We start from the raw sequence: 22,951 nt of genomic DNA, 5'->3' as shown, positions 1-22,951 counted from the left end.
AAGAACTTCAACATACTTGATATCCAGATTTACCAATTGTTACTATTTTGCTACATACTTCAGTGTGACAAAGTCAAGAAATTCAGCATTTTGATATAGTACTATTATATAATTCCATATTCTATATGGCCTGTGTTCCATTTTTACCTATTGGCTCAGTAATGTCCTTTGTAGCAATGTTATTCCTAGTCTAGATCATGCATTGAGTTCAGTTGTGTATCTCTTTAGTCTTCTGTGACCTGGAACAATCCTCTGCCTTTCTCTGTCCTTCATGACATTCGTACTTTTGAGGAGTACAGGACAGATATATTATGGACAGCTTTATATTCTTGTCACAGAATATCAACTAGGAAGTTTTTAGAAAATACCTAACTAAACATTTTTTGGGAGAGCACCTTTCTTTCAGAATGTTTAATACGGAAAGAAGTGTGTGTGTGTGTGTGTGTGTGTGTATTGGGGCGCCCTGGTGGCTCATTCTGCTGAGCGTCTGCCTTCGGCTCAGGATATGATCCCGAGTTCTGGAATCGAGCCCCGAGTTGAGCTCCCTGCTCAGTGGGGAGTATACTTCTCCCTCAGCCCCTCCCCCTGCTCATGCTCTCTCTCTCTCTAAAATAAATGATCAAATTTTTAAAAATATTTTATTTATGTATGTATGTATGTATTCATTTATTTATTTAATTGAGAGAGTGAAAGAGAGAGAGTAAGAGGGGGTGAGGGAGAGGGATCAGACCTCGAGCAGACTCCCCGGTGAGTGCAGAGCCGGGTGCAGCTGGATCCCACAACCCTGGCATTGTTGAATGCTTAAACAACTTGGCCACCCAGGCACCCCAAGAAGTGTGGAGTGTTTTTTGTTTTTATTTTTATTTTTTTATTATTTTTTAAAGATTTTATTTTTTTATTTGACAGAGACAGCCAGCGAGAGAGGGAACACAAGCAGGGGGAGTGGGAGAGGAAGAAGCAGGCTCATAGCGGAAGAGTCTGATGTGGGGCTCGATCCCATAACGCCAGGATCACGCCCTGAGCCGAAGGCAGACGCTTAACCACTGTGCCACCCAGGCGCCCCTGTTTTTTTTTTAGATTTTATTTATTCATTTGAGAGAGGATGGGAGAAAGGGGAAAGAGAAGCAGGCTCCCCGCTGAGCAGAAAGCTGAAATGGGACTCTATCCCAGGACCCTGAGATCATGACCTGAGTCGAAGGCAGACACTTAACCAACTGAGCCACCCAGGTGCCCTGTGTTTTTTTAATTATTCTATTCTATACTATTTTATTTTATTTATTAAGATTTTATTTTTAAGTAATCTCTACACCCAACGTGGGGCTCAAACTCAAGAGTCATGCCCTCCATTGACTAAGCCAGCCAGGCACCCCAGAAATGTGTTTTGGGTTTTTTTTGTTTTGTTTTTTGGTTTGTTTTTATAGAAAAAAGAACATGTGCTTTGACTTAAATTTAAATTTAGATTTAAATCATAGTTCTGCCACTTACTAGCTCCTAACACTGGGCAAGTTTCTTTATCTCACTGACGCTCAATTTCCTCAACTTGAAAAAGGTGCAGGTAAAATGTTGGCCTAAAGAAATGAGATAATGTGTATAAACAGCAGCACGTGATGTGTGTACAGTGAATGGCAGCTAATGCTACTCATTTCAGCATAACTTCCAAGTTGCGAGAGGATGACTGCTCTTGCCAGGCTCAAGGCTTAAATACTTCTGTGGTCTGAGTCTGTAGAAGGCAATGGAGAAAAGGCCAGAATCAGAGCAAGAAGTTTGGAAATCTGTTAGTTGTCACATTTTATTCTTCCCTTGGACATTGCCTAAGAATTCCTTGCATTTCATAGGTATTGTAAATCTTACCAAGGGTACAGGAGTTTTGCTGCTATACACAAGCTCTGTGGTGTTGATAGTTTGCATTGCTGTTCACTCTCCAAACTTAATAACTAGGTACAAAATGGTAATGTTCAAAGAATGATTTACAGGGACAGCTCAGTGTTTGCCTGTCAGTTGTTTTATTGATGTAACTTGTGTGCTGAATTCACTGGAGTGCGGCATAGTCAAATCTGGCTTCTTCCACTCCTGAGTTGGTGCAAGAAACACCTGGCAGCTGCTAAAGTGCTATTCTTTGCAGTTATTTGGTATAATTTGCTACAGAAGTAAATTCCATGAGGTAATATTCCTGCTAGGTTGTACTGTTGCATGACCGAATGAGTTCCTGTTAAGGGCCAGTAGTCTCTAATTCAAGGTGATTCTCTTGGCAGCCGGGAAGATTTCCAGCGAATTCCGGAACTTGCTATCAACCCACTGGGGGACCGGATCATCAATGCCTTCTTTCCAGAGGGGTGAGTCCCTGCAGTGGTTGGGTTCCTTTCTGAGGCAAATCTGGAATAATGTTATTGGTTGGGTCATTTTAGGCCACGATCCTCCTGATTATATTGGGCGTCCTTAACTTGGTTGTATCTAGAATATCTCTTAAAGTAGGTATATGAGCCTATTTTCAAAATTCTGTCTTTAATCTCTGTTTATCTTTAATGTAAAACTAAATCTTTATAAAACTTTTATTTGGAAATAATTTCAGATTTATAGAAAAGTTGCTAAAATTGAAAACAATACAAAGAACTTCTGTATGTCTTTCACCCAGATGCATCTCTTGTTAAATCGGTAACCTTTTGCCTCATTGTCATGTGCTCTCTGTCTCCCTGTGTTCTAGCCAATGAAAATATAATCAAGTCACATACTTGATTATAATAGTACCCACATAAAAAAAGTAAAAAACAAGTTAACTTTGTCAATATATATTTTATTTATCCAGTATATTTAAAATTTTATCATTTAATATATAATCAATATATTTACATTACTAATTTATTACATCCTTTTTAATATTAAGTCTCTGAAATCTTATGTGTAATTTATACCTACAGCACCGATCAGCTGCTGTAATACTAATATAACATATTATGTGTTCTTTTTTCCAGCTTTATTGAGAAATAACTCACATTGTGTAAGTTTAAGGTATACAACACAGTGGTTTTATATATGTATATATTGTGAAATGATTATCACAGTAAGGTTAGTTAATGCATTTATCACCTTACATGGTTCCTATTCTTGTGGGATGAGAACTTCTAGAATCCACTCTCTTAGCAACTTTGAAATACACAGCACAGTATCGTTATCTATGGTCACCATGCTGTACATGACTTCCCCAGAACTTACTCATCTTATAACTGGAAGTTTGTGCCCTTTGACCACCTTCCCCTGTTTCTCCCATTGTCTGTTTTATTCTAATATATCAGTCATATTCTTATTTTAATCTCCTTTATAACACTTTCTCCTGTCTAGTACAGGATCCAGTGTGGGTCAGTTGTCGTGTTTCTTTGGCCTCCTTTAATGTCTAACATTTCCACAGCCTTTATTTTTCTTTTACAACATCGGCTCTACCACACACACAGTTTGTCAACTAGATTTGGGGTTGTCTAGTGTAGAACTAGGCTTTTGATATGCTTCACTACCTAATACACTGACTTCAAAGTACTGAGTAAATATTTATCGATTTGATTAGGTACCTTTTTCTGAATAAAGCTTATTATGTTATATTATCTTAAGTAATCTCTTTAACAGTTTCTTCCTGGTTCCTTGTGACTTACCCATATGACCCAAAGGACTTTAAAAAGTTCAGTGGTTGCCAATTTCTTAATAATGAGACTGTCAGTGAGGATATTATCAGATAAAATGGAGAGGAAATTTTAGAACTCTGAACTGAAAGCAAAAGAATTTGTGAGTTGAGAAGTTGGGCATTCAGTGAAGCTGAGTGACAGGGAAGACTAGGAGCTGGTTTATGTGAAGACAGGAATTGAATCAAACTGACACCTGCTCTCTTCAGATTTATGTTGACCAGAGGAATATCTTGCCCGTATTCATTATTCCCTTTTTCTCTCCATGAACTGCCCTGTTTGTTTCAGGTGTGGTTTTTGTGCTGCAATCTTGCATTTTTTTTTCCACTTCCTCCTCATTAGCCCATGCAGAGCAATGACCCTGTCCAGAGATAACTTTCACAACTATGCTTTGTATCCAAACCTTAAGCAATGAAAAGTAAACCCAGTAGAGTCATTTTGCAAACATTTTTTTTTCAGAGTTCCACAGTAACCACTGGTTATTAGAAAAAACAGTTTGCAGCAAGCGGTTTTGACTCCAGTGTCGCCTGCCATCCTAGGCCATGTTCTGCTAGGGACACCAGGCAGGTGTACACGAGGAAGCTGAGGCCCGCACTGGGCTACACCACTAAGCTCTCGGCAAGCTGGACTTCTGCTGCTTACTCTAATAAGATACAGATGTTCAGGTTCTGGGTTTTTTCTTCTCTATCTAGTCTTATGCATTTGGAATTTTTTAAATGAGATTTGAGAGCGGAGCATTGGTATTTAGTTCTCTTTTACTCAGAGACCGATGGCAGTAATATTTGTACTCATTAATCTGTTTTTCAGGCATATGACTCAAATCTTATTCCACATTACTTGATTCCTCAGATCTGCTCCATTAGCCATCTAGCTGTCTTGAAAAACTAACGGTCATTCTTTTGAGTACAGTGGGCTCATGAGCTGGCATTTGATAGCTGCCCTTAGAAAGTCTGATCTGTGTTTCTGCCTGGCACTTATGAGACCTGACATATCACAACGATTCAGTGGGGCAAGAAAAGACTGGGATTTACTTTTAGGTAGTCACAGGAACCAGGCAGCCTGTTCTTTACATGACTGCCATAGATAAATAACTATGTCACATTGGATATTCTTCACTGTTCATTCAAGTTTTAGAATTATTTCTCAAAGGGTTACTGATTTTCCTGTGGTATGATAGAAAGATTTTCTCTAGTCTTAAGTACCGGAAAAGCCTTTTACAAGAGTCCTCCCAGCATTATGATCATGAGAAATCTATCCAATTGTGAGGGGATAATAAAATCATAATAAGTAATATAATTATTTTGCAGATGTTTAAAATGTTTCAAAGTGTTTATATTGATTGGAGACATGCTTAAAAGTTTAAAAAGGTGGATAGAAAATTGTATATGCAGTATGTTCACAATTATCCAAAAATCATAGAAAAATGAATAGAAGAAAAGATATTAACAATAGTAGTAATTGCTAGAGCTAGGAATGGTATTTTCTTTCTACTCTTTTCCCCCAAATTTCCAAAAATGTATTTATTGACTTTATAGCAAAGTATTTATTTTAAAAGCTGCATTTCTGTAGTATACTTTAACCTTAAAATATCACTAGGTGTATGTGAGTGCAGGGGAAACATGAGAGGTGCCTGGGGAGTCATTGGGTTGACACAGCTTAACTTCCTGCTCACTGTAGATTTCGAAGCAGTGAGTTCAGGTCCTGACTTGTCTGATAGTGTAGCCCTGGTGCTGCTTGAAATCCTTTTTGAGAAAAGAGTTATAAGGAACTTCAGTAGGTGACTCTGCTGAGTTCTGTTACCTCTCTAAGTCTGATTAATCATTTATAATATGGGAAAAATAATACCTACCTCACAAGGTTGGGGTGATGCTAATAAAGGTATTTTAATGAGCCCTAAAGAATCGTGCACATGGGCTGGGGCGCCTGGGTGGCACAGCGGTTAAGCGTCTGCCTTCGGCTCAGGGCGTGATCCCGGCGTTCTGGGATCGAGCCCCACATCAGGCTCCTCTGCTATGAGCCTGCTTCTTCCTCTCCCACTCCCCCCTGCTTGTGTTCCCTCTCTCGCTGGCTGTCTCTATCTCTGTCAAATAAATAAATAAAAATCTTTAAAAAAATAAAAAAATAAAAAAAAAATAAAAAAAAAAAAAGAATCGTGCACATGGGGAAAGACCTCATTGAATGGACTTTAAAGCCACTCTAGCTAAAACTGTTGCCAGTATATTGGATTCATAAGAAAGAATCCCCTGATTGAGATGGTGTTCTGTTTATTCTGTTTCCTAATCAGAGAGGACCAGGTAAACTTCCGTGGATTCATGAGAACTTTGGCTCATTTTCGACCCATTGAGGATAATGAAAAGAGCAAAGATGTGAATGGACCAGAACCACTCAATAGCCGAAGCAACAAACTGCACTGTAAGGAGAAGTTTTGTGCTTAAAATACTTGCTTTCATTTGCATTTACAAATCATTTATTTATTCATTCATTGAGCAAGCATTTACAAGAGCATAGTGATTAAGAGCTCAGACTGTGAAATTACACGGACTGGGTTTTGGATCCCAGCTCTGCCACTTTTTGCCACGTGACGTTGGGCAAATTATTTAAAATCTTTGGGCAAATTATTTAAAATCTTTGGGCCTTGGTTTCCTCTTGTGTAAAATGGGATGTTAAGGGGTTTTGCCTAAGGATGTTGTCATGATTAAATGAGTTAGAATATGTCAAGTACCCAGCAATAAAAACTTAGCTGCTAATATTATCCTGTAAATTCATAGAATGCTTACCGTCCGCCAGGCAGTGTGGTGAGTGCTAGAGCAACAACAGTAAGACCTAGCCCCACCTATAAGGGAGAGTGGCAGTCTCAGCTGCTGTTAGAATTCCATCAATACTGGATGTGACTTAAGTAAGGGTAGACAGCTAGCTTAGTGCAAGATTTAACTTTTGTCCCCATGCCTCTTGTCTTCTTTCCTTGGCTATTTGTTAGATTTCCCTCTGCCCTCGTTGATCCATGTATGGGTTTGCCCAATCCCTTGCAACACTACTCCAGAAATTGAAATTGAATTTCTCTTTTCATTCAATGCAAGTTGAAATTGAAATTGAAATTGTATTGCACTGATGGAGCCCAAGCTTCTCTTAACAGAAGTATACGGTGGTATACAGAGAGGTCTTCGAAGCCACAGAATAAATGGGGCCCATCAAGTTTTTACTGGGTAATTTAAAGAAAAATAAAAAGCTTTTTAATATTGAAACAAATACAGATAAATCGTAGAATATAATGCCACATTTACACACATTTGAAAGATGTAGGTCACCTAGCTGTCTCAGTCAGTAGAGCATGTGACTCTTGATCTCAGAATTGTGAATTCCAGCCCCATGTTAGGGAGAAAGATTACTTAAAAAAAAGAAGAGAAAAGATGGGTGCGTGAGACTTCAACTTTTAATTTGTGGCCTTTGAACCACATCGTCAGATCTCCCTGGCTATGGGACTATGATTTTACTCCTCTCTTGATATTTTGGGTAAAGAGTTTCAGAAGCACTGAAATAAGTTTTGTTATATAGGACAGGGAAGATTTTTGAACCCAAATAGTAAAATACTTCTCTTCTTTACCACAATATCATGTACCTTAATGAAGAGCAGAAAACTTAAGTACAAACAAAACAATGTAGAAGAAAATAGAAATCCAATGAATTGTTCTCAAATGTATTGAATACTTTGTTAGTGAATTCTAATTTCTTCTTTCAAGACTAAATACTACTTGAAACAAAGCCTGTTTCTCAACGTTTTAAGAGTTTCAGCATATGTTTGGTACATGTTTGCCTGATTCTGACATTAGCATAATAGAAATGTTCTTACTCAATGTTGTCAGACCAGGACTTAAATAATAATTGAAAAAGCCAGTTATAGCATAGAATCAGAGAAGAGGATACATGGTTTAATATTTTATTTTACCTTAAAATATTTATTTAAATTCAGTTAATTAACATATAATGTATTATTGGTTTCAGAGGTAGAGGTCAGTGATTCATCAGTCTTATATAAAACCCAGTGCTCATTACATCATGTGCCCTTCTTAATGTCCAATTACCCCATCCTCCCATTCCCTCCTCCCCTCCAGGAACCCTCAGTTTGTTTCCTATGATTAAGAGTGTCTTAAGGTTTGTCTTCCTCTTTGATTTCAAGTCTTGTTTTATTTTTTCCCTCTCTTCCCCTATGATCCTCTGTTTTGTTTCTTAAATTCCACATATGAGTGAGAACATATGATAATTGTCTGTCTCTGACTCACTTATTTCACTCATCGTTGCAAATGGCAAGATTTCTTTCTTTCTTTCTTTCTTTCTTTCTTTCTTTCTTTCTTTCTTTCTTTCTTTTTTATTTACACATTCACTGCCCAATCTTTTGGTTTGGGACTAAAGAGTTTTTGGGTTTTATTTGTTTTCATAGAAGTCTGCTGGTGGGAGTGGTGTGACGTTTTTATATAGAGCACATATATAATGTATAGTCTGAGGTCTCTGGTTGCAGTTTCTTTTAAGTGGAAAAAGCTTAAAGATACTCATAAAGCATTCCAAAAATAGAATCTTTCTGTTGTTTACATTTTTCCTCAATCTCTTACCTTTGTTCTGCCACACTTAACGTAAGCAGCAGGTGTTTTTTTTTTCTGGTAACTTAATTTTGAATCTTTCAGAAGTAATCTAATTTTCACAGAAACAGTAACTTTGTTTTCACATACATGTTTCACTTCTTATTAATTATATATAGTTTTTATTAACAGTACAAATAGCCCAACTTTAGGTCAGTGTATATTCCTGACTCTTGTTGAGCATCCAACTCAGCTGGTGGGGTAGACACTCAGGTGTTGCCCATTAACTACGAGTACGCAGTGTGCCACCACGTCAGTTGGAACGATTTGCAAAGAGAGGGAGAGAATCCGTGAATCAAGTGAGTTGGTTAAGGAGAAGACAGTTGAGAGACGTTCTGTGCTGTTATGAAAGCACAGAATGAAACTATGCTTGCTTTTCTAATCCAGGATTAGAGGAGACTTTAAAGGTCATCATACCTAACACATACCTGTTACCTGAATTCCCTCTCTAGCATGGGCTCTACTTTTGGGGGTAGGGAGAACTCTACTTACTTTAAATCATGAATCCCTTTGGCAGTTTAGTGAATCCTACTGACCCCATCTCAGAATACTTTTGAAAGCATAAAATCAAATACATAGGATTATAAAGGAAACCAATTATATCGAAATACAATTGCCAAAGTATTTTTTTTCAAAGTATTTTTTTAAGATTTTATTTATTTGAGAGAGAGAGTGAGAGAGAGCATGAGAGGGGAATGGGTTGGAGAGAGATGCAGACCCCCCCGCTGAGCTGGGAGCCCGATGTGGGACTCAATCCTGGGATTCTGGGATCATGACCTGAGCCGAAGGCAGTCGCTTAACCAACTGAACCACCCAGGCACCCCAATTGCCAAAGTATTAAGGCAGCTTTGTGGCAGAGTAATAGATGTGCTTCTTTGTTATTTATTTATTTAAAGATTTATTTATTTGAGAGAGTGTGCACGTATGCATGTGCCCATGAGCCCACGAGCCGGGGGAGGGGGCAGAGGGAGAGAATCCCCAACCAGTCTCCCTGCTGAGCGCAGAATCTGATGCAGGGTCCCATCTCAGGGCTCAGAGATCATCACCTGAGCTGAAACCAAGAGTCGGACGCTTAACCAAGTAGGCCACCCAGGCGTCCCAATTATTTATTAAATAACAGGATGTAACTTTGGAGGCTGTGTAACAGCTTTGTATCTTTTTTTAATTATTATTATTATTGAAGTATAGTTGACATACAATATAGTAGTTTCAGGTGTACCACATAGCGCTTTGACATTGATATATATTATGAAGTGCTCACATGGTAAGTGTAGTTACCATTTGTCACCAAAAGTTATTACTGATCATTTTCCCTATGCTGTACTTTACATCCCTGTGACCAATTTATTTTATAACTGGAAGTTTGTACTTCTTGATCCCCTTCACCTATTTTGCTCATCTCACCCATCTCCCTTCTGACAGTCATCATTCTGTTCTCTGTATTTATGAGTCTGTTTCAAACAGCTCTGTATCTTTTTTTTTTTAATTTTATTATATTATGTTAATCACCATACAGTACATCCCCAGATTCCGATGTAAAGTTTGATGCTTCATTAGTTGCGTATAACACCCAGTGCACCATGCAATACGTGCCCTCCTTACTACCCATCACCAGTCTATCCCCTTCCCCCACCCCCTCCCCTCTGAAGTCTTCAGTTTGTTTCTCATAGTCCATAGTCTCTCATGTTTCATTCCCCCTTCTGATTACCCCCCTTTTCTTTATCCCTTTCTTCCCCTACCGATCATCCTAGTTCTTATGTTCCATAGATGAGAGAAATCATATGATAATTGTCTTTCTCTGCTTGACTTATTTCACTCAGCATTATCTCCTCCAGTGCCGTCCATGTTGCAGCAAATGTTGAGAATTCGTTCAAACAGCTCTGTATCTTGAACGTGGTGGTGGTTACACAAAACTACATGGGTGATAAAACTGCATAGAACTGTACACACACGTGTGTGCTTGCACAGAAACACACACAACAGTGAAATCTGAATAAGCTTTGGATTATACCACTGTCGATTTCCTGATTTTGATGGTATATTACAGTTATGCAGGATAGTAACCACCAGGATATGGGACCTTCCTATATATTTTTTTTGTAAATTCCTGTGAATCTCTACTCCAAAATAAAAAGTAAACCAAAAGACGGCGAACAATACATCGGAGAAAGCAATAGAGAAACTCATTCATGTGCTTCTCCTTTGCATATTTCTTTCATGGCATTTGCTGATGTAAAATAAATTTCAGAAAAACATTTAATAAAGTCTTTCTCAGTATTTCGTTGTATACAATGGAGCAGTAGGTTAGAACACCCAAAAGGTGTGAATTTAGGGGCGCCTGGGTGGCGCAGTCGTTAAGCGTCTACCTTTGTCGGGGCGTGATCCCAGCATTCTGGGATCAGCCCCATATCAGGCTCCTCCACTAGAAGCCTGCTTCTTCCTCTCCCACTCCCCCTGCTTGTGTTCCCTCTCTTGCTGGCTGTCTCTATCTCTGTCAAATAAATAAATTTAAAAAAAAAAAGAACCTTTAAAAAAGAAAAAAAGGTATGAATTTATGTCAGACCAGAAAGAGGTTCCCAGTGGTATGCTGAGGGGCCCATAGCTTTTTGTTGTTCTTTTCATCGGTGGCTTTCATTGAAGCTGTAGTAAGTAAAAATATCAAGTTTCTGGTTGACTCTAAACTTGGAGGCATAGTGAATACAAGACACCACAGAATCAGAACCAAAAGAGGTATTGATAGGCTGGAAAAAGTTGGACTAAATGTAATTAAATGAATGCTGTAAGGGATTTACTAGAGTGCTGCAGTTGGGTCCAACAGCATGTTTGAACAAGACCTCAGGGATAAATCTCAGATGCAGCCGCTGTACCCCGGGACTGCCTGGCTTGTAGCACCTTCACCCTCACCTCAGAGTCATGTCGTATCAGGGCCGCAAGAACAGAAATGTATCCTGTAGAATGAGAATAATGGTAATCCCACTCTATGCTAAAGAGAATACAGTTTAGGAACCATATTTCCTTTTGGATCCCAGAGATATACTAAAGCACATTTATAAGAAATTACGTAGAAGTTTGAGGGCACTGAAAGCCATAAATTATTATGATAAGGAAGATTTTTTTTTATTGTACTTAAAAACACATAACATAAAATTTGTCTTTTTAAAAAAATTTTTGGTGGGCAGCAAAGCAAAGTTTATTGAGTGATAGTAAAGTGATAGTACAAAGCTTCCAAAGAGGGAGGGGACCCGAGAGGGTTTCCCTAAAATTTACCATCTTAATCGTTTTCTTTAAAGATTTTACTTATTTATTTTGGAGAGAGCGTGCACGCATGTACATGAGCTGGGGGGGCGGGCAGAGGGAGAGGAGCTGACTACCTGCCAAGCGCAGAGCTGTACAAAGGGCTCTATCTCAGAATGCTGAGATCATGACCTGAGTCGAAATCAAGAGTCAGATGCTGTTCAACTGAGTGACCCAGGCACTCTGGGAGGAATTTTTTTTAACAAGAGAGATGAATATGAATAACAGGTAATTCCCTGTTCAAGAAGAAAAGGGCATCTTATAGAATGCTTTTTTTATTTTTAAGATTTTTAAATTTTTTATTTATTTGAGACAGAGAACACAAGTGCTTGGGGGAGGCAGACAGAGGGAGAAGCAGACTCCCCACTGAGCAGGGAGCCCTACGTAGGGTTCAATCCCAGGACCCTGGGGTAATGACCTGAGTGGAAGACAGACGCTTAACCGACTGAGCCACCCAGGTGCCCCAGGTCAACTGATTTTTGATAAGAGTGCCGAGACTATTCAATAAAAAGAGAACAGACAGCCTTTTTAACAAATGGTACTGAGAAAACTGGATATCCAGATGCAAAAGAATGAAGTCAGACCGTTACCTAACTATGGACACAAACTATAGACACAAACTAATTCAAAATGGATCAAGGACCTAAATGTAAGGCCTAAAACAATAATACTGTATAGGACAAACCTTCATGACATTGCATTTGACAGTGATTTCTTAGCTGTGACACCAAAGGAATAGGTGACATAATTAAAAATCAAGAAATTAGACTTCATGAAAATAAAATGTGTTCTTGTTTCAAAAGACAATACAAAGTACAAAGACAACCCACAGAATGGGAGAAAATAATGGCAAATCATACATCTGATAAGGACTTAAAACCCAGAATATATAGAGAACTCCTAAAACTCAACAACAAAAACAACGTAATTTAGAAACGGGCAAAGGGCTTGAATAGACATTTCTCCAGAGAAGACATACAGATGGCCCACAAACACATGCAAGTCTGAACGTCAGTAATTATTAGGGAAATGCAAATCAAAACTACAATCAGATATTACCCTACAGCCATTATGATGGCTACTATAAAAAGCAAAGAAAATAGGTGCGCCTGGGTGGCTCTTTTGGTTGGACATCTGCCTTCGGCTTGAATCACGATCTCAGGGTCCTGGGATCAAGCCCTGCGTCAGGCTCCCTGCTCAGTAGGAAGTCTGCTTCTTGCTCTCCCTCAGCCCCTCTCCCTCCGCTCGTGCTGTCTCTCGCTTTCTCTCTCTCTCAAGTAAATAAATAAAATCTTAAAAAAAAAACAACAGAAAATAACAAGCGTTGTTAAGGATGTAGAGAAATAGGAACCCTCGTGCGCTGTTGGTAGGAATGCAAAGTGGTACAACCATTGTGGAAAACAGTATGTTGGTTCCTCAGAAAATTAAAAATGGGGGCGCCTGGGTGGCACAGCGGTTAAGCTTCTGCCTTCAGCTCAGGGCGTGGTCCCGGCATTATGGGATCAAGCCCCACGTCGGGCTCTTCTGCTATGAGCCTGCTTCTTCCTCTCCCACTCTCCCCGCTTGTGTTCCCTCTCTCGCTGGCTGTCTCTATCTCTATCGAATAAATAAATAAAATCTTTAAAAAAAAAAATTAAAAATGGAACTACCGTATGATTAAGACTTCCACTTCTGACTATGTTTCCAAAATAATTGAAAGCAGGGTCTTGAAGAGATATTGCTACAGCCATGTTCTTAGCAGTGTTATTCACAATAGCTAAAATGAGAAAGCAGCTCAAGTGTCCATCCATAAATGAGTAGATAATCAAAAATGTGCTATATACATATTGAATGGAATAAGGCCTTAAAAAGAAAGGAAATTGCAGAATTCCACAACACAGATGAACCTTGAGGACATGATGCCAGTCACAAAAAGACAAATAATGTATGATTCCACTGATAGGGGTACTTAGAGGTGGTCAAAATCATAATATATAATGGTGATTGCCAGGGATAGGGGGGAGGGGAGAATGGGGAGTTATTATTTAATAGGTATAGAGTTTCAGTTTTACAAAATGAAGAGAGCTCTAGGGATGGGTGGTGATGATGATGGTATAACAGCATCAATGTATTTAATGCCACTGAACTGTACACTTAAAAATGGTTAAGATGGTAAAATCTGTGTATTTTACCCCAATAGAAAAAAAGAAAAACTAGTGGGTAAAACAAATTGAACCCCTTGTGGTTTTTAAAAATTTCTGCATTATAGACCTTTCAAATCAGCAAGCAGTTAACAGTAAGAAAAGAAAAAAATTGTACTTCTTTAGTTTTGTATTCCCATGGCTCGATCCAGACATTTTATGCAACACATGGATTAGTGTCTTTTCTTTGTAGTTCATTTCCTTTGCAAATTTCTGTGGTCTAAGTGCATTAATTCACACTGACCTTGAAGAAAACATTCCAAACAGATTTGGTAGTTACTTGGTGTATCAGAATTCCTTTAGCTGACTCATCTGGATTGAACAGTAAGAAAGTATTTTATCTCACTTCACAAATCAGGTGAGCTAAGTGTCAGAGTTGATTGTATTTTTTCCTGTTGCTCTGCTCTGCCATCCTTAGGATGTGCTTCATCCAAAGGCCTGGTTCCTTGTGGTCACATGATGGCTTTCATCAGCAACTAGGCTGTTTCCCTGTTCACATTTGATGGGACAGAGACAGACAGCTATGGATGAGAGTGTGTTGGGAAGGAAGAAGGTCTGAATGCCACAGAAATGGCGAACTAACTTTCCTTCCTTCTTTTCTTTCATTTCCTTTTCCCTTTACTTTTCTTTTCTTTAAGTGGGCTCTACACCCAGTCTGGTGCTTGAACTCAACCCTGAGATCAAGAGTCACATGCTGTACTGACTGAGCCAGCCAGGCGTCCCCAGAAATGGCAAACTTTAGAATGAGATAGAATAGTAGCAATGTGCTGTGCACGTTATACATAGTTTTTCCATTACTTTAGTCTTGGCTTTCAGACCAACTTTTACAGGAATCTGAAAACCAATTAGAATTCTGTTGCAGTCTGTCTGTTGGGATCACGTTTGTGTGATGTGATTGATGAAACCAAAGCTATAGGAGGATCTTGTATGTCTGCTTCTGTTTATATGTTGGTTTTCTCTGAATTTCCCACAGAGCTAAAGAAACAGCAAGACAGCACTTTTTGGTGTAGACTAAGAGCAGTTGAACATTGTACATCTAGCAGCATATTTGCCACTAAGACACATTTACCTTCCACATTTAGCCACTTAAAAATATGAGTTTCTGGAACCAAATTTGATTATGATCCGTCTTTTACATAGAATAGGAACTCTGAGAGCACACTTGGTCCTATTTCTTTTTTATGCTGCAGTGAAAGAATGTCAAGGTCAATCACCAGGGCTGAACTGTACCTATGTAGGCACAGGCCCAAGCACACATAGTACTACTGATCTGTTTGTCTCCAAGGACTGGTTCCTAGTTGCTGTCCTTTTCAGATCAGTGAGGTTATAATGTCTTACATGAAAGCTACCACCCACCTTAGGTGGTCCAGGATGTGGTAGGGGAGAGGTCTATAAGCTTTCCTGTTGATGTTCTGATTGTCTTCTTAAATGATTGAATTTTTTTTAAAGATTTTTTTATTTAATTGAGAGAGAGGAAGAGCACGAGCAGGAAGAGGGGCAGAAGGAGAAGCAGACTCCCTGCTGAGCAGGGAGCCACATGTGGGGCCCGATCCCAGGACCCTAGGGCCACGACCTGAGCCAAAGGCAGATCCTTAACCAGCTGAGCCCCCCAGGCGCCCCTAGAGTTTTTTATAACACGTAATGAATGATGTGGAAAATAAGGAGTCTGCATGAAGCTCTTTTATTTGGATGTTGAGGAATATTGTGAAGTGGAGTTGGGGAGAGTAGCCAAGAAGAAACAGTGAGCAGCATATTCACAACAGCTAAAAGGCAGAAGAAACCCAAATGTCCATCTAAAGATGAAAGGATACACAAAATGCATTATATACATACAATGGAACGTAATTTGGCCTCAAAGAAGGAGATTCTGCTACGTGCTGCATGGATGAGGCTTAAAAAAAATAGTAAGTCAGACAAAAGGATAAATATTGTTTGATTCTTCTTATGAGGTTCCTAGAGTAGCCCAAATTCATAGAAAGTTGTCAGGGACTAGACAGGGGGAAATGGGGAATTACTGTTTAATGGGCCAGAGTTTCATGGGGAAGATGAAAACGTGGAGATGGTTGGTGGTGGTGGTTACACAACGATGTGAAAGTACTTTAACTGTACATTGTAAAAGAGTCAAAATGGTAGGGGCGCCTGGGTGGCACAGCGGTTAAGCGTCTGCCTTCGGCTCAGGGCGTGATCCCGGCGTTATGGGATCGAGCCCCACGTCAGGCTCCTCTGCTATGAGCCTGCTTCTTCCTCTCTCTCTCCCCCTGCTTGTGTTCCCTCTCTCGCTGGCTGTCTCTATCTCTGTTGAATAAATAATAAAAAAATCTTTTAAAAAAAAAAAAGAGTCAAAATGGTAAATTTTATGTATATTTTACCACAGTGTTTTTTAAAAAGATGAATCAGTGATTAAAAGGTGAAGATTTGACTGAGATCATTCATTTGGTCTTTCATTAAGCAAGTGTTTGAGCAATTACTGTATGCCAGGCACTAATTTAGTCCCATGATAAAATGATGCATAAATCAGATAAGGTGTTTGCTTTCATAGAGCTCACGATCTAATAAGGGAAACAGACTACATGGAAAAAGACAGATGGGGGTGCCTGGGTGGTTCAGACAGTTAAGTGTCCGACTCTTGATCTCAGCTCAGGTCTAGATCTCAGGGTTGTGAGTTCAAGCCCTGTGTTGGGTTCCACTCTGGGCGTGGAGCCTACTTAAGAAGAAGAAGAAGAAAAAATGACAGATGAAGAAACAGACTTGATGATTATGGCAAGTCTTGTGAAGGAAATGGATAAGGTGAGATGAGGAAGTGGTGAGGGGTGCCACTGTGTTAGAAGGAGTTGTGAGTGAAAGAAAGCCTCTCTGAGCTAAGAATGAGCCAGCCATGCAAAGAACAGAAGAGAGCTCTAGGCATAGGGAACAACCAGGGTAAGTGAGTACTTGGAATGTTCAGAGAACAAAGCATTACCAAGAAAGAAGTGAGCGGTGTGAAAGGAGGGTAGGAAGGTAATGGCAGGTGGGTAACATTTATTGAGCCCCACTGTGTGCCCAGCACTGTTTAAAGTGCCTTTTGTGTACTAACTCATTCGGTCCTTACAACCCAGTGAGGTGGATTGTGTTATCCTCACGTTGCTTACACCTTTTGGGCAACTGAGGCACTGCAAGGTCAAGTAACTTGCTCATGTTCACATAGCTCGTAACCCTCAGAGCTAGAATTCAGCAGAGCCAGAGTCCTGACCAGTGTACCATATCACTTTGACATCAATGTCAGGAGCTCAGAGCACAGGTCCAAGCTGGAGCTGCACGTTTAGGAATCAGGAGTACTAGAAAGCGTTCAATTAAAGCCATGGAACCAGAGATGCAGGAAGATAGCTCTGGGTTAGGAGAGTCCAAATCACAGGACCAAGAATGGCAAGATGAAAGAGAGATGAAAAGAGTAAAGAGAGAAATGTTAACAAAATGGCTCAGTCATTTACGCATTTGACCATTCATTATCTTGGGGAAAATGTTTTTGCTGGTTCAGGGCCAGAACTGCCTGATAGGAATCCACATCAGTTAAGAAACAACTACTAATGCTGTGGGTTTTCTTCGAAGGTCCTATCAGGTAATCTCTGCATTTACCTCTCTGCTGGTACCTACCTCTGCTCAGGCCGCTGTAACAAGACACCGTAGACTGGGCGGCTTAACCAACAGACATTTCTCACATTTCTGGAGCCTGGAAGTCTGAGAACAGGGTGGGAGCACAGTCAGGTTCTTGGTGAGGGTCTTCCTGCTTCATCCAGAAGGGGCCCCCTTTTTCTTGCTGTATCCTCATATGGGGAGGGAGGTAGAGACAGAGAGGAGGAGAAATTTCCTGTCTCCTCTTTTTATTAGAGTATTAATTCCATCTTGAGGGCCCTACCCTCAGGACCTGATTCAAACCTAATTACTTTCCAAAGGCCTCACCTCCTAATAGCATCACATTGGGGATTGATTGAGAGTTCCAACATAGATATTGGGGGGGGGGTTACAAACACTCAGTCCTTGGCAGCTGAGTTTTAAGAATTAGCAGTTTAAGGGGCGCCTGAGTGGCTCAGTTGGTTAAGGATCTGACCTTTTTTTTTTTTTTAAGATTTTATTTATTAGACAGAGAGAGCACAAGCAGGAGGAGTGGCAGGTAGAGGGAGAGGGAGAACGAGGCTCCCCCCTGAGCAAGCAGTTAGATGCAGGGCTCGACATGGCCTGAGCCAAAGGCAGAGGCTTAACTGACTGAGCCATCCAGGTACCCCAAGAATCTGACTTAATTTCAGCTCAGATCATGATCTCAGAGTCCTGGGATCAAGCCTTGTGTCAGGCTCCACACTCAGCATGGAGTCTGCTTAAGGATTCTCTCTCCCTCTGCCCCTCCCCCTACTCCCGCTTTGTCTCTCGTCTCTCTCTCTCTCTCAAGTAAATAAATAAATCTTAAAAAGAAATTAGAATTAGCAGTCCAGGCTTCTGTAAATACCTTGGCAGAAGGGGATGTGTTTATAACAGTTACCTGATTAAAACATTCAGAAACAGGGGCGCCTGTCTCGCTCAGCTGGTAGAGCATGCAACTCTTAATCTTGGGGTCATGAGTTCAAGCCCCATATTGGGCGTGGTAGTTACTTTTAAAAAAATGAAAATAAACGGTTGTTTACATAAAAAAAATTCAGAAACAGATGTTTATGGGTTACATAGCAAACAGATTTCCATTCTGAAATCATCCTGAATAGTGCTTAGTAGATCAATAACACATTTTATGTGTTTTAAACTTGACAGCATATACAGGTATGTGTGTCCCCATGTGTTCACTCTGGGGATTACACTAAACACATATTCCTGGGGCGCCTCGGTGGCTCAGTAGGTTAAGCATCTGCCTTTGCCTCAGGTCATGATCTCCAGGTCCTGGGATCGAGCCCTGCAGCGGGGAGTCCGCTTCTCCCTCTCCCTCTCCCTCTGCCTGTCTCCCCTGCTTGGGCATGCTCTCTCTCTCTTTCAAATAAATCTTTAAAAAAATAAAATAAAATGAACACATATTCCTTTAGGAATAGTAATGACCTTTGTCTTCTTTCCTTTGCATTCTAAACCTCCTAAGCATATAAATTCTCAAATGTGACAAAGTTTATCAACTAACTAAATTAAAGAAAGCAAACATTAGAGGAAGTCTCCCAGTTCTTTCCCCCTCTAGATTTTTGTTTTAAGTTTATTTATTTATTTAAGTAATCTCTACACCCAGTGTGGGGCTTGAACTCACAACCCCGAGATCAAGAGTCTCGTGCTCTACCAGCTGAGCCAGCCAGGTGCCCCTCCCCCTCTAGAATTCTAACATGTGCCTTAAAACAAGTAAGTGAAATTTTTCTAAAATGTTTACTTCAACTTTTGGTGGACTCACTCCTTTTTGGCAGGGGTAGGGGGTGAAGGAGGGGTGTTGTTTTGACACTGAGATATTCATTCAAGTTCTAATGCCTTTGTGCCCAGTATGAGCTCTGTCTAAAAATTCACCCGTCGTCAGCCTTGTCTGTCTTTCGGGACCATGTTTAAATGTTACTTGAACCAGAAAGGCATAATGGCCATACTTTTTGTTCCCCAGCACTTCATATGTATGATAACATTGCAAATGTAGTAAAATGAGAGGTGTGTTGCTGTCCTCTCCCAGATCGGAGCTGCAGAGGACAAGATCTAAATCTGTATCTTAACAACTAGAGCAGTGGATTTTGGCCTTTTAGTATTCACAGCACCATACCAAAACCCAAAAATCTTAGTAGCATACTGTGGTTCAGAGCCTCAAAACCACACTCCATTCAGCTATAATTACAAGGCAGTCATTTCCTCAGTGTGACGATTTCTCATAGTTGCCAGTAGAATCATCCAGTGGTATGACACTCCTCACCTGGTAGTGCTTCAGCGACGTGGCACTGTCTGAATGATTGTTGCTCTTCTGAATTCTCATTTATCCTGGTTTCCAGAAGACTTACGTATCATTTTTTTTTTAAGATTTTATTTATTTATTTGACAGAGAGAGAGACAGCCAGCGAGAGAGGGAACACAAGCAGGGGGAGTGGGAGAAGAAGAAGCAGGCTCCCAGCAGAGGAGCCTGATGTGGGGCTCGATTCCAGAACGCCAGGATCATGCCCTGAGCTGAAGGCAGACGCTTAACGACTGAGCCACCCAGGCGCCCCAAGACTTACATATCACTAAAGGGAGACAAACATGATAAGGCCAGGAGACCATCACATTCTTAGCATTTTTATTTGAAACTGAAGTTCTTTACTCTTAGGGTTCCAACAGGGAAGATAGTTATTTGAAATTTGGCACAAGTATGCTGAAGTGGCCATTTTCCCAGAGTGGTACTTTGTGTAATCAGCTCCTTCGTCCGCATGGCTCCTATTCCTGGCTCCCTCTGAGCAGTGCGCAGTAGACTTGATGGGTTTTGTAAGATGACCTCATGTATAGAACCACTTACAGATGTGTTTGGATTTTTTTTTTAAAACATTCTAAGGTAAGAAAAAGGACGTTCAGTTGTTTCTTTTTATTAAGTTTTCTGATTTGCCTGAAGAGGGGCCCTGTTGTATCAGGGTTAAGATATCATCAATTATGAGATGCATTTCAATTTCGTGAATGTTAAAAAGTCTTTAAAAGCTCTAGAGTCATGTCAGTTGCACTTGAAAAACTGTTGTCAGTTTCCTGTCTACTGTTCTTTACATACTTACTTTTTGAGAAGGGGCAAAACACTACTAATTTCCAGTAACTTCTCATTTTCCCCTACCAGTTGCTTTTCGACTCTATGACTTGGATAAAGATGACAAGATTTCCCGTGATGAGCTGTTACAGGTATGTGGGAAAGCTGCCATGCATGTGGACAGCTTGTTTGGGCTTTGCCTGCTTGTCCTTTAGGGCGGGAACTGTTCTTTTCAGCAAGCGTTTATTTAATGCCTGCTGGTGCAGAGTCCCATCCAAGATATAAGGCAGAACCCGATGACCCTGGGGAAACGTGAAATGGCTCCTTCAGTTCTCAAAGACAGATGTCTCTGCTATTTAAAAGCCAACTTAATGTCTTTTAGGTGCTGACTGGCAGAGCTAAACTATGCAAGATGGTCTAAGTCACATAGTTTAATTATTGTTACATCAGCTTATTGACATCTAGGTAATTCTGATGACACTTAGGTAAATGCTGCTGTCCCATCTGTCCTTGGACTTGACGTAGGAGTCAGGAACTGTTGCCAGGCTGGTGTACAGAGCCGACTGCTCACTGTCCATTGTTGCTTCTGAGGACAATTCCCTGTCCTCCCACTAGCAGTGACTAGCATGTTGTCCTCTTTAGCATTGCCTTCCTCTTGTCTTCCCCACTTCCTTAAATACAAGCTTAGAGGGGAGAAAGTTCTCCTTTTTTCTTTTCTTTAATATTTACGATTCTGGAGGACCTTAGGAAGCTAATACATTCAGGAATTTCCTAGGGAGATTCCTCTATTTCAAGATACACCTAAAAAGTAAAGTGGGTTCCGCTCACCCCCAAGTAAGTCTGAATTCATTTAGTGTCATGAGAAGTCTCCTAAGCTGTAGATTACTCAGGCCAGATTAAGGACCAACCCAAGGTATTCCTACAGTTCTATGTCTGAGCAGAATTCAAAACAGGCTGCAGGTCACTGTTAGTGTTCTTTGCTTTTGAGTTGGAGATCTCGTTCTTCATTGAGAAGAATGTACATTAGGGGTGCCTGGGTGGCTCAGTCGGTTAGGCGTCTGCCTTCAGCTCAGGTCATGATCTCAGGGTCCTGGGATCGAGCCCCACTTTGGGCTCCCTGCTCAGTGGGGAGCCTGCTTCTCTCTCTCCCTCTGCCTGCCACTCCCCTGCTTGTGCTATCTCTTTCACTGTCAAATAAATAAATAAAATCTTTAAAAAAAAAAAAAAAGAAGAAGAATGTACTTTATTGAAAATTGCTATATATGGGCTTCTGAGTTCTGAGGAGAAAAGACAGAGGCAGTCCCTCTTATACTTGAATGTTTTCATCCTCTAACCCAGAAGATCTGGCTACCAGAAAGATTTTGGAGTGGTGGGTTGATTTATCTTCTGTTATTAGGATAAAAAAGCCAGAGGCAAGGGGTGGGGAGATCATATGCCAGAGTGCCAGTCAGTGCCACTAGAATGTTCCTCAAGCCCGAAATGACTTTAGGACAAACATGTTCATGGACTGTCGTGATTACAGAGCTAGTTTTATCCTAGCAGGAAGAGGATATGAACATCTTAGCAAAGTGAGAAGAAAACAAAGAAAACAAAGTTTACCTTTCTAGACACTGCCATGTCTAAAATATTTTGTGACACACAGTTCTTAACTACTCAGTGGATGTTTAAAAGTTTGTGGTGAGTTTATCCTAAGAGAAGCTGAGTGGCTGTTTTCTTAGTGTGATTTTTATATAAAAAGTACTGGTTGAACTTTTGGGGATGATGGATATGTTCATTATCTTGATCGTGGTGATGGTTTTACGTGTGTCTACATATGTCAACATGTAACAGACTGCACATTTTAAATACATATAGTTTAACGTATATAAATTATACCATAATAGATAGTTGCTCTACTCCATGAGACTAGCGTATCTTTGATGTGAAAATCGTGTTAAGACTGCATAAGAAAATTACAGCGCAGTCTCTTTCATTCACATAGATGTAAAAATCCTAAACAAAATATTGACACATTGAATCCAACAGTGTATAAAAAGGATGCTGGATTTTAGCCAAGGTGGGTTTAAATCAGGAATTCAAAGTTGCTTTAAAATTAGAAAATCAATCAATATATTTTGCCACATTAACAGATTAAAGTAGGAGAATTGAGTGGTTTTTCCTGCAGAATAAAAGCATTTGATAAAATTCATCGTCCATTCATGATTTTTTAAAAAAGTCTTAGCAAGTGCTCGCTTTGGCAGCATATATAGTAAAATTGGAACAATACAGAGAAGATTAGCATGGCCCCTGCGCAAGGATGACACTCAAATTTGTGAAGCATTCTGTATTAAAAAAAAAAAAAAGTCTTAGAAAAACAGAGAGAAGGGAGCTTTCTTACACTGATGTAAGGAATATACAAACCTTACCAGACATTAGCATGTAGTAATAATAGGGGTGCCTGGCTCAATCGGTTGAGCGTCTGACTCTTGATTTCGGCTCAGGTCATGATTTTGGGGTCCTGGGCTC

General features: G+C 40.1%; 1 protein-coding gene and 2 non-coding genes across 3 annotated transcripts in view; 2 read left to right on the top strand and 1 right to left on the bottom strand.

Moving 5' to 3' along the window:
- CHP1 (calcineurin like EF-hand protein 1) overlaps positions 1–22,951 on the top strand; it is a 45,609-nt gene that overhangs the window by 18,045 nt on the left and 4,613 nt on the right. The window contains exons 3-5 of the mRNA XM_002913211.4: positions 2,253–2,333; positions 5,953–6,080; positions 20,537–20,598. Of these exons, the coding sequence (XP_002913257.1) occupies positions 2,253–2,333; positions 5,953–6,080; positions 20,537–20,598 (271 nt within the window). The remainder of the gene's footprint in view (positions 1–2,252; positions 2,334–5,952; positions 6,081–20,536; positions 20,599–22,951) is intronic.
- TRNAK-CUU lies at positions 18,997–19,069 on the bottom strand. The gene has a single exon. It is a non-coding gene; the product is annotated as a tRNA-Lys (tRNA).
- Positions 22,671–22,777, top strand: LOC117802531. The gene has a single exon (XR_004625900.1). It is a non-coding gene; the product is annotated as a U6 spliceosomal RNA (small nuclear RNA).

Source organism: Ailuropoda melanoleuca, chromosome 5, assembly GCF_002007445.2.
Source record: "Ailuropoda melanoleuca isolate Jingjing chromosome 5, ASM200744v2, whole genome shotgun sequence".
In the NCBI taxonomy this organism is placed as follows: Eukaryota; Metazoa; Chordata; class Mammalia; order Carnivora; family Ursidae; genus Ailuropoda; species Ailuropoda melanoleuca.
This window is presented reverse-complemented; position numbering and strand designations above follow the sequence as displayed.